Here is a 12,542-nt window from a genome sequence, read left to right on the forward strand (position 1 = left end):
TTATTAATTAGGCCTTGTTTTTTTAGACTTCTATTTGCTGAACTGATGAACTGAACTTATAAAAACTGAACTGAACTGATTTATAAGAACTGAACTGAACTTATGAGAGCTGAACTAAATTTATATGAGCTGAACTTATAAAAACCGAATCGAATCGAATCGATTTATAAGAATGAATGAACTTATGAGAATTTGAACTAAATTTATATGAGCTGAACTTATAGAAGTCGAACTGAACTTATAAAAGTTTTAAGTTTTATATCTATATTACTACTATATAAGGCAATGAGTTACTCCATCTATTGCTAATTGATTTTAGTGTGGAACCCTCTTCGGCTTGTATTGTGAACTTTAATTTTTTTCGTCCATTCGGGTGCGATCCTAACCCGTTATTGAATTTAACATGAACAAATACGATCAATAATCCAATATGGCAATATACCATCTCAAAATTAATTAATATTTGAACTTTTATAATTGTCTAAACAAGTAAAGACCTACAATGTGAGAGTCTGAGACGATGCTTTTATATATAAAAATAGTCATTGAAGAAATGTAGGGATTACTAGTTGATGTCTAATTTATTATCTAAACTCTTTACGTACGAGCATAAACTACTAGACGTTATATATAGAACTTTCTTCATCTTACGTGATTGCTAAATTTTCTATGCAAATATGTTGCATTTTCTGTTTCAATCAATGTGATTTGAGTCATTGAGCACTCATTTATGATTAGGACCATTATAAGCTTCTTAAATATGCTCATGTAAAATAAAAAAGACAAAAGTAGAATATAGGGGGAAAAGCAAAAGATTTGTATTATATATATACTCATTTGGGATGATATTTAATCTTTCTTTAGCGCACCTTTAATGTCGACGAAGTTTCAATCAAGGATCGTGATTAACACTTGTTAATGACGTGAACAACATGTTAATGCGTCACTAATCACTTTGCAAAACTGGTGATTTGTTGTTGCATCTGACTATGAGCATGTTTGACCTAGTTTGCTTAAAATGAATTTCTATTTTTTAAGCTTAATTTTTCAAAAGTACTCCGTAATTTTCAAAAAACAGAAACATCAAATTAATGCTTCTAGTTTTATAGGCAAAAACATGATATTTGAGATTTTGAGAATCTACTACTCCCACTGTTTCAGTGAATAGTTTACATTTGCTTTCCTTTGTGAAGGAGAAATAAATCAAATGTAACTATTGACTAGGACAGAGGGAGTATTAAATTTTAAATTTACTAGTTTTATTCTCGTGCAAAAAATGCACGGGTCGTAATAGCATGCTATCATTAGATACATGAACATATAATTTAGCGTAATTAAGTGTTCAATACCGTGACAATATAAATAGTCCATATTTGGAGATTCGAATATTTGATAAATATTAGATTTGAATATTAGATAATGTACAATCGTATTTTATTAGAATTATATTAAAGGTATTTGACATGTTAGACCCGTTGAATATATGTAAATTGCAATATTTTATGTAAATTGTGACATTTTAACTTATGTTTTTAACATAAGTAATTAAAATTGGAATAAGAGATGGGAATAGGAATTGTGTTGAGGAGTGAAGATAATTAAATAAAATAAGAAAACATGGGGGGACCCACATGTAAAAACTCAGCAGCCAATCAGAAGCCAAGAAAAAACTCAGCTTTTATAGTATGTAGATTACATTTTTTTTCTAACTATTTATTTCCATATTATCATCATACTCGTCACTTTCATCTTCATCTTCATTTTTACTGTCGAATTCATCTATTTTTTTTTTAAGAATAATGTATATAGGATAATTTTAATATTAGAATTTTTTTTGCATTGATTTTAATGAAAAGGGTACTATTTTTTTCAATTCGTCAATATTAAAAAAAAAAAAAAAAAGTATGAATTTACAGTTAATATAAGTTGTATGAACTTGTTTAAACTGAATTTATAGGAACTGAGCTCTGATAAGAGCTAAACTGAACTGAACTTATAAAAACTGGACTGAACTGAACTTAAAAAAGCAAATAGAAGTCCAAAAGAATAGGGGTCTTACACGGCCAAACACATGAAATAAATAATTATAAAAAGTCAAATGAAAACTTCGGAAACAAATTTTTGTGTAAGGCGGTTTTAGTCTAGCGGTAAGACTATTTTACGGAAGACTTAATAAAATCACAAATTCTCATTTGTGACGGTGATACCGTTTCCTCTCACAAAATGCCCATGAGAGGTCAGTGGGGACGCACATGGAGGTGCCTCACCTTATCCCCTCTCCCTTTTTTGTGAGAGGTCACAAGCCCGTCACAAGCAAGACTAACTCTAATAAAACAGAGTAAATCAGAGAGAGATGATCAGATAGAGCTAATACGTAAAGACGCCATTCACAAATTCTCATTATAGACGTCTATACGTATAGACGGATACCAATTTCCCTCACAAAATACCCATTTGCCATAAAGTGGAAAGCACATGGGGGTGCCCCACCTTGTCCCCCTACCCATTTTATTAGAGGTCTTTACCCGTCTGTTCGCCCCACCCGTCTATACCAAAACCTATTGCAAACCAATAGGGAAACAAGTTCATTCATCATGTCAATTACTCTCCGTTGATTTCAGAATAATATGAATCGAAAATTTGTAATTATGTACAAGTACGAAATAAATAAACAAATTGCGTGAAAAAAAACTGATTTTTGTTTGGGAAATAGAGAATTTGGAAGATTAGGGGAAATCAATGAAGTGGAAGTCGTAAACGGCTGTAGGATTATACATCCCGTTGTACCATAAGCATTGTACAACTAAAGTATAAGAATCCGAGCTTATATGTATTTTTTCTTAGCTAATTCAAAGTTCATGTTTTTAACGTGTAAATGGATGAATTCAGGAATTTCTAATAAAGCTCATATTATTTAACATAAAGATCGGATACTTTATCATGAAAATTTCGGATTCTACACTGCACAATATATGTTGGTTGTATAATCCATGAATTGAAGAGTTTGTAACTCATTAGCGTACGAGTTATGTTTTGGGAATTTATAAAAGTCAGCCATGTATATAATCTAGGGTTAGGGCTCCGTTTGCCAAGACATTTCAGGTACTTGTTTTGGTCAAAGTTGCTCATTTGACCAAATATCTTGATTTTTTTTGTAAGCCTTTGACAAGTAGCTTATTTAATCAAATGAGCTATCTGAAATGAAATGTTACCTGAAATAGCATTTGAGATTTCGGCTCCGTTTGGCAAGGCATTTCAGGTACTTGATTTGGTCAAAGTAGCTTATTTGACCAAAATTTCAGGTACCTTATTTTTTTGTAGCCGTTTGGCAAGTAGCTTATTTAATCGAATAAGTCGCGAAATGAAATGCTACCTAGAGTAGCATTTGAGATTTCAGTACCGATTTGATTTGAATTTCGTTTTTACCCTTAAATCTATACTATTAAATAATTATCATATCCTTTTACGTCATTTCATCAAAATCGATTAGCATTTGATTAGTTTGCCAAACATTTTTTTATATAATCACCACCATATCGATTCTAATTTTATTACCTTATCGATTACCTTTTCGGTTTGGTTAGCTTTTCGGTTTTATTCTTTTTGATTTGTTTACCTTTTGATTAGTTTTACCAAACAAAGCCTTCATGTAGCTGATTTAATTTGTTTTTCTGTTTTTACCCCTTAAATTTATATTATTAAATAATTATCATATTTTTTACGCCATTTTATCAAAATGAGTTACTTTTTCAGTTAGTTTGTCAAACATTTTTTTATATAATCAGCTCAACTAAACTATGCGACGAGACTGCAAGACCTGTTAACAGAATTACTGTCTGAGGCACTTAGACTTAGCAGCAAGTTATCTGGAAACAGTTTACACTTTTTTATGTCAAGGATTAGCAGTCTGTTAAGAACAGACATATTGACTTGATACTTGTATACCAATCACTGAATTACAAGTACAGAAAACACAGTCAGAATTCCCGAATTGACTCGAGTCACTCAACCTCAGTGAATCGCGTAGTGGGTGAGGTGTATTCATAATTAATTAGGGCCATTAGGCGACCTTGATCTGAACTATAATCGTAAACCAGGAAGAGCTTTGGAAGCACAACTTCCATGTAAACTGTGATGCTTGAGGTATTCAGAATGTGTGATCTCTTCATATAATGCAGGACTGTCATCAGAGAGCACGCCATTTAGAGGTCCGAAAGTCAGCTCTTGATTCATCGCGGTTGGATAAAAGAAGCATGCTGCAGACAATCGAGGTCCTTGTTTCGTGGCCACCACTCTGTGTTCAGCACTTCTAAACTTGTCATTGCTTATAAGCTACAAGAAACAAAACCGGTTATTCAGCATTGCCGGTTGAAAATATACAAAACTGAGAAACAGTCGAGAATTGCATTGACAGACTGTTACTGAATCATTTACCTGAAACATATCACCAATAATAGCTATAAGTGCTCCGTCAATAGGCTGAACATTTATCCATTGATTTTGATGCGAAACTTGAAGACCGCCAACATCGTCTTGCAGTAAAATGGTAAAGAAATAAGGATCTGAATGGTTTGCTGTTCCTAAGGTTAGCTCTGGCTCAGGGCAGCTTGGATAGTAATGCCCTACTAGTTTCCGAGCTTCCATGCATTCCATTTTGTCTAGGTGATCACTGTCAAGCCCTAATGCCTCAGATAACAGTTTGCTTAGTTCCGTCTTCAGCGTAATAATGTCTGATACATAATCCGACATAGGTTTTCTGCAGAAATTTATAATAAGAAAACAGTAGAAACACATTTGGAATACAGGACTGAACTTAAGACAGTCTGATATGCACAAGTCAAAGAAACTTAAGATACAGCGACTGAAATCAGGACGCAAAATACGTAATGCTATGATCTACAGGCTGAAATATACCTGCAGATGAGAGGCAAGGCTTGAATCTCGGTTTCAAAATCGTCAAACTGCCAAGCAATAGTATCCTTCCAGAATGCAGTTTTATACACTGATTGTACAGTCATATAATACCACACCTTCCTCTTAGAATCATGAGAATAAAACTCTTTCTTCAATTCTGTCGGCTGCTCGTGAAACTCTGACACACTCTTAAGCATGTTCTTCATAACATCACAGGAAACTCCATGACCAACAACTTGAAAAATTCCCCATGTTTCTGATGCATGTCGAACTTGTTCTAATATCATTTGTCGCCTTTCGCCTTGGTAATCTTCAAGACTGATTACTGGAACCTGAAGATTATGAATGTTAGTAGTAGTGTTATTAGTAGAATTGTTGTTGACTTCCGGTTTGACTTTGAAGATCCAAGGGACATTAGTAATCCCAGAATCTACAAGTCCTTTTACACCAGCTTTTGTAGATATCAGTTCATTTAGGTCTTTTTCTCTGGAGGTTTCATGCTTAATGCCTTGAGTTTTTCCCTCCATCTTTTGTATGTCAGTTTTGAAGGCTTAGGAGTTCTATTTAAGCTAGGGTCATTACTCATTACTTCACTTAGTTTAGCTGGTAAAGTTAATTAGCGCAGGTATTTATGATCTACGTAGCACGGACACTTCTCTTAATCAGTCGTTCCGTGTCTGACAGTGTAATAAAATCATACGTTATTTATAACTATAAAATATACTCCCTCCTATTCTAAATAACTGTCTCATTTGCCATTTCCGTCTATTCACATAACTGTCCCATTTGCCATATTTGGACATGGTTTTTTTTACTTTCCTACCCTTGACTCTTTTCTTTATTTACCACCTCAACCACCCCTAACCCATCATATTCAATACTTTTCATTATTTAACTCATATATTCTTACCCCTATACAATAATTTTCATTATTTTAACTATATTCCTTAATTTTCGTGCCATTGTCCAAATGGGACACTTATTCGGAATAGGAGGGAGTATATTTTTATTAAATATAAATATTGTGTCTCGTGTCCTATTTTGGGATGTCGTATCACGTGTTCATTTTCATGTCTGTTTTGGCGCTACCTAGCGTATGACCTGGGTGTAAAACCGGGCCTTAGGCCCTGTTCTTTTCGACTTAATTTCAGTTCTTATAAGTTAAGTTAAGTTCAGTTCAGTTTTATTAATTTGAGTTCAGGTCAGTTTAGCTCCATTAAGTTCAGTTCAGATCAGTTCAATTCGGTTTAGATTAGTTCTATTCAACATTATTATTATTATTATTATTATTATTATTATTATATTAATAATTTATATTTAGTATATATAATTATTAATTATTAATTTATTACTATATTTTGGGATATTCTACATGATACCCCTACGTTTTTTTCATATTGTATGGGGTACCCCTCTTTTTGAGCTAAAAATCTTTGACTGTCTATAATTCTCGGTCGCGAACTCGAAAACAACAATTTTTTTCAAATTAAAGATCTCATAAAGACAATCAATTTGAAAAAAAATCGTTACTTTATGAACCCGTAGCCATTAGATATAGCCGGTCAAAATTTATTTGGTTAAAAACGTTTGGCCGACCGTAATTCTTGCAACAAGTTTCGAAAGTGGCAATATTTTTTTCAAATCGAATATCTCGTAATGGCATCAGTTTGAAAAAAAAAAAAGTATCGTCGCATTCCGAACTCATGACCACATTACGGGCGGCCGTCAAAGTTCAGTTCAGTTCAGTTCAGTTCAGTTCAGGTCCATGAAATTTAGTTCAATTCAGTTCAGCTCTATTAAGTTCAATTCAATTCAGTTCAATTCAGACAATTTCAGTCGAAAAGAAGTGAGCCTTGGTGATTCTTTTTACACGCAAACATGTAAAGGCTAAACAATAATTTATGGAAATATTGTGACTATAGTTACCGTAAAATTTATGGTATAGAATTAAGTAGGAGGCAAATATTGTCCAATGATAAATGTAGATATTAACACAAATTAATTAGGAGACAGATATTAACCCGTTTTAATCTATATCCATCCGTCTCAGGAGAGTTACTGTTCGAAGTATTTTTCATCAGAAAAATTAGCAGTCATCAGATGTAGGCATGTAGCATATTCTAGATGGACTGAACAATTAATAATGCTGCAGAAAATCTCTTAGAAATGCTTAAATGCATAAAGTAGATCACAGAAAACAATAATTAACTTGCAGGAAAAGAAAACATAGAATATTTTCATATCAATGCAGCATACTCAGTTACTCACCACTTCACCAGTCACGAGACACTGTTTATCCAACTCTATATGACCAACTCAAATGGTTATAACTGCAAGTCTGCAACTTACAAAGTTACTTAATTTCAGTTCACTTCAGATTCTATAAGTTGATTCGATTCGATTCGAGATCCTATAAGTTCGATTCGAGATCCTATAAGTTGATTCGATTCGAGATCTTATAAGTTGATTTAGTTCAAATCCAATAAGTTGATTCGAGATCCTATAAGTTGATTCGATTCAATTTCCTATAAGTTGATTCGAGAAAAATTGAGATCTTATAAATTTAGTTCAGAAAAGCCATATACAGAGTATTATTTTTAAAGACCGATACAAAAACATTTGACATTAATTATTCGATACATACATTATTATTTAAAAAAAAAATCACTCCTCTCATTAATATTTTCAGCGTCACAATAGATTTGGGCATGTTTGATAAAAAACGGAATAAGGTCATATATTAGGTACGAAACAACATAGTCAAAAATATTTGGCGAGGCAATGGATCTGTTGTTGAGAGTGATAGTGAAGATGAAAGTGATGAGGATTATGATAATATGGAAATAAATGGTTAGAAAAAAAGATATAATATGTGATTTATTTGTTATCGTAGTGTAATCGTAGTATAATGTATGAACAAATCAATGCATATAAAGCGGAAAAATGTTATTATTTTACCTTGTGTTTTAGACTATAATTTTTTTTTATTAATGTTCTCTCTTGGCAAATAATAATAGTAATAGTAATAGTTAAGTTAAATAAAATAAAATAAAATGAAGTTAAGTTCGGCTCCTATAAGTTTAATTGATTCGATTGATTTTATAATTTGATTGATTCGAGATCCTATAAGTTGATTCGATTCGAGATCCTATAAGTTGATTTAGTTCGAGATCCTATAAGTTCAGATCTGTTCAAATCCTATAAGTTGATTCAGATCCTATAAGTTGATTCGATTCGATTCGATTCAGATCCTATAAGTTGATTCGATTCAGATCGATTCGTTTGATCAAAAGAACAGGGCCTTATTCCTAAATAACGTGATAATAATAGACTCTAAAATGAACCGAATCCAAAATAACCTAACCTGAATTCCTGCAAACTTGAATTGACCCAGCTCAAACTTGATCTGATTGACCCGTTCGTCAGGTCTACAGAATCTAATGCATTGCAGAACTATGTTAAATTGAATCAGTTAATATTGCAAAACATTCTAATGACCTGTCAAAATTTGATCCGACCATTAAACTCAACCCAACATATTTTTTCCAGGGGCGAAATGACCCATTAATTTAAGGTTGAAACCCGACCTGAACGGGTTGACCCGTTAGGTCAAAGATAAATCACGAATTTTATTAAAATATTAATATGTACGAAGTATACATTATATCTAAAATAATAATTTAAAAATTATTAGTTTAGTACTTCAAATTACAAACACAACTAAAAAATCTATAACCTTAAATAATTATAAAAATAACTTAATTTTTATGGATGTTTCAATATAAAAAATCAATTTTATTTAAAATTGAATATGGTTAAAATATTAATATTAAATATCCTATTGTTTTTTAAAAAATATTTTTCGATTTAGAAAATGGAAGAAAAAAGACGTTATATACTATTCTTGACACGTATTTACCCTTACCCGACCCCGACCACGACCCGTGACCATATAACCTGGCCCGTATTCAATCAGTCAAAACCCGACCTGATTTACATGTCGGCATTCCATGCATTTTTTGTATTCAATTGTTAGAGACAATGGAAGTGAACACAAAAATTCGGCTATGTGGCATTGTGGCTCTGCTCAATGGCTGCTGATTTCCGAGACACTTAAGACAACCTATGGCTTTTCGATTGTACGTACAAGCATTACCAATTTACAATTCGCAAATTCTCCCTCATCCGTCGCAAATTGTGACCGCCACAAGGGAGAATTGCTGTTTACAATTTGACCAAATCAAATCTTCAAGCGTACCAATTACCAAATTACAATCGGTAATTCCATTGTACGAGTACGACGGTCTTTTTCGTGTAAATCTTTTTGTTAAATAATGATCACTTAAACAAAGAATGATCTTTTTTAGTTAGCCAGGTTGGTCGGTAATTAGGCCTTGTTTTTTTAGACTTCTATTTGCTGAACTGATGAACTGAACTGATTTATAAGAACTGAACTGAACTTATGAGAGCTGAACTAAATTTATATGAGCTGAACTTATAGAAGTCGAACTGAACTTATAAAAGTTTTAAGTTTTATATCTATATTACTACTATATAAGGCAATGAGTTACTCCATTTATTGCTAATTGATTTTAGAGTGGAACCCTCTTCGGCTTGTATTGTGAACTTTAATTTTTCTCGTCCATTCGGGTGCGATCCAAACCCGTTATTGAATTTAACATGAACAAATACGATCAATAATCCAATATGGCAATATACCATCTCAAAATTAATTAATATTTGAACTTTTATAATTGTCTAAACAAGTAAAGACCTATAATGTGAGAGTCTGAGACGGTGCTTTTATATATAAAAATAGTCATTGAAGAAATGTAGGGATTACTAGTTGATGTCTAATTTATTATCTTACTCTTTACGTACGAGCATAAACTACTAGACGTTATATATAGAACTTTCTTCATCTTACGTGATTGCTAGATTTGCTAAATTTTCTATGCAAATATGTTGCATTTTCTGTTTCAATAAATGTGATTTGAGTCATTGAGCACTCATTTATGATTAGGATATCCATTATAAGCTTCTTAAATATGCTCATGTAAAATAAATGAGACAAAAGTAGAATATAGGGGGAAACGCAAAAGATTTGTATTATATATATACTCATTTGGGATGATATTTAATCTTTCTTTAGCGCACTTTTAATGTCGACGAAGTTTCAATCAAGGATCGTGATTAACACTTGTTAATGACGTGAACAACATGTTAATGCGTCACTAATCACTTTGCAAAACTGGTGATTTGTTGTTGCATCTGACTATGAGCATTTTTGACCTAGTTTGCTTAAAATGAATTTCTATTTTTTAAGCTTAATTTTTCAAAAGTACTCCGTAATTTTCAAAAAACAGAAACATCAAATTAATGCTTCTAGTTTTATAGGCAAAAACATGACATTTGAGCTTTTGAGAATCTACTACTCCCACTGTTTCAGTGAATAGTTTACATTTGCTTTCCTTTGTGAAGGAGAAATAAATCAAATGTAACTATTGACTAGGACATAGGGAGTATTAGCTTTTAAATTTACTAGTTTTATTCTCGTGCAAAAAATGCACGGGTCGTAATAGCATGCGCTATCATTAGATACATGAACATATAATTTAGCGTGATTAAGTGTTCAATACCGTGACAATATAAATAGTCCATATTTGGAGATTCGAATATTTGATAAATATTAGATTTGAATATTAGATAATGTACAATCGTATTTTATTAGAATTATATTAAAGGTATTTGACATGTTAGATCCGTTGAATATATGTAAATTGCAATATTTTATGTAAATTGTGACATTTTAACTTATATTTTTTAACATAAGTAATTAAAATTGGAATAAGAGATGGAAATAGGAATTGGGTTGAGGAGAGAAGGTAATTAAATAAAATAAGAAAACATGGGGGGACCCACATGTAAAAACTCAGCAGCCAATGCCAATCAAAAGCCAAGAAAAAACTCAGCTTTTATAGTATGTAGATTAGATTACATTTTTTTTCTAACCATTTATTTCCATATTATCATCATACTCGTCACTTTCATCTTCATCTTCATTTTTATTGTCGAATTCATCTATTTTTTTTTTAAGAATAATGTATATAGGATAATTTTAATATTAGATTTTTTTTGCATTGATTTTAGTGAAAAGGGTACTATTTTTTTCAATTTGTCAATATTAAAAAAAAGGGTATGAATTTATAGTTAATATAAGTTGTATGAACTTGTTTAAACTGAATTTATAGGAACTGAGCTCTGATAAGAGCTAAACTGAACTGAACTTATAGAAACTGGACTGAACTGAACTTAAAAATTAAGCAAATAGAAGTCCAAAAGAACAGGGGTCTTACACAGCCAAACACAGGAAAATAAATAATTATAAAAAGTCAAATGAAAACTTCCGAAACAAATTTTTGTGTAAGGCGGTTTTAGTCTAGCGGTAAAACTATTTTACGGAAGACTTAATAAAATCACAAATTCTCATTTGTGACGGCGATACCGTTTCCTCTCACAAAATACTCATAAGAGGTGGGTGGGGACACACATGGAGGTGCCCCACCTTGTCCCCTCTCCCTTTTTTGTGAGAGGTCACAAGCTTATGACGGGATAGAGCTAATACGTAAAGACGCCATCATATCGGCGAATCAAACCAATAGGGAAACAAGTTCATTCATCATTTCAATTACTCTCTGTTGATTTCAGAATAATATGAATCGAAAATTTGTAATTATGTACAAGTACGAAATAAATAAACAAATTGCGTGAAAAAAAAAAAACTGATTTTTGTTTGGGAAATAGAGAATTTGGAAGATTAGAGGAAATCAATGAAGTGGAAGTTGTAAACGGCTGTGACTCCTGTGAGTTTCTTCGATGGATCGAGAGTTTGCACAAATAGGATTATACATCCCGTTGTACCATAAGCATTGTACAACCAAAGTATAAGAATCCGAGCTTATATGTATTTTTTCTTAGCTAATTCAAAGTTCATGTTTTTAATGTGTAAATGGATGAATTCAGGACTTTCTAATAAAACTCATATTATTTAACATAAAGATCGGATACTTTATCACAAAGCTCGGATTCTACACCGTACAACATATACAACTGGTTGTATAATCCATGAATTGAAGAGTTTGTAACTCATTAGCGTACGAGTTATGTTTTGGGAATTTATAAAAGTCGGCCATGTATATAATCTAGGGTTAGGGCTCCGTTTGCCAAGATATTTCAGGTACTTGTTTTGGTCAAAGTTGCTCATTTGACCAAATATCTTGATTTTTTTGTAAGCCTTTGACAAGTTTATTTAACCAAATGAGTTATCTGAAATGAAATGTTAGCTAAAATAGCATTTGAGATTTCATGTAACTGATTTAATTTGTTTTTCTGTTTTTACCCCTTAAATTTATATTATTAAATAATTATCATATTTTTTATGCCATTTTATCAAAATGAGTTACATTTTCAGTTAGTTTGTCAAACATTTTTTTATATAATCAGCTAGCTATCTTAAAGTTCCTAATTTTCAACTAAACTATGCGAGACTGCAAGACCTGTTAACAGAATTACTGTCTGAGGCACTTGGACTTAGCAGCAAGTTATCTGGAAACAGTTTACACTTTTTT

At 32.0% G+C, this 12,542-nt stretch overlaps 1 protein-coding gene and 1 non-coding gene across 2 annotated transcripts; both read right to left on the reverse strand.

The window, feature by feature from the left end:
- Positions 1 to 3,874: 3,874 nt before the first annotated feature.
- Positions 3,875 to 5,441, reverse strand: LOC141653880 (1-aminocyclopropane-1-carboxylate oxidase homolog 1-like). The gene is made up of 3 exons (XM_074461746.1): positions 4,915 to 5,441; positions 4,435 to 4,756; positions 3,875 to 4,332 (listed from the first exon to the last, which is right to left on the reverse strand). Exons 1-3 carry the CDS (start codon positions 5,439 to 5,441, stop codon positions 4,081 to 4,083), a joined length of 1,101 nt encoding a protein of 366 aa, XP_074317847.1. The 3' UTR covers positions 3,875 to 4,080.
- A 6,075-nt stretch (positions 5,442 to 11,516) lies between these two features.
- LOC141654109 (small nucleolar RNA Z102/R77) lies at positions 11,517 to 11,604 on the reverse strand. Its single transcript, XR_012547681.1, has one exon. It is a non-coding gene; the product is annotated as a small nucleolar RNA Z102/R77 (small nucleolar RNA).
- Between the last annotated feature and the right edge of the window lie 938 nt (positions 11,605 to 12,542).

The sequence above is a fragment of the Silene latifolia genome, chromosome 4 (genome assembly GCF_048544455.1).
Source record: "Silene latifolia isolate original U9 population chromosome 4, ASM4854445v1, whole genome shotgun sequence".
NCBI lineage: Eukaryota > Viridiplantae > Streptophyta > Magnoliopsida > Caryophyllales > Caryophyllaceae > Silene > Silene latifolia.

Bases quoted from the DNA above. Each gene is read 5' to 3' on its own strand.
- LOC141653880 (XM_074461746.1), bottom strand. From the start codon at position 5,441: ATGGAGGGAAAAACTCAAGGCATTAAGCATGAAACCTCCAGAGAAAAA. The intron at 4,757-4,914 runs GTATATTTCAGC...AAATTTCTGCAG, and splicing joins GCCTTGCCTCTCATCTGCAG to AAAACCTATGTCGGATTATG. The intron at 4,333-4,434 runs GTAAATGATTCA...TGTTTCTTGTAG, and splicing joins TTATTGGTGATATGTTTCAG to CTTATAAGCAATGACAAGTT.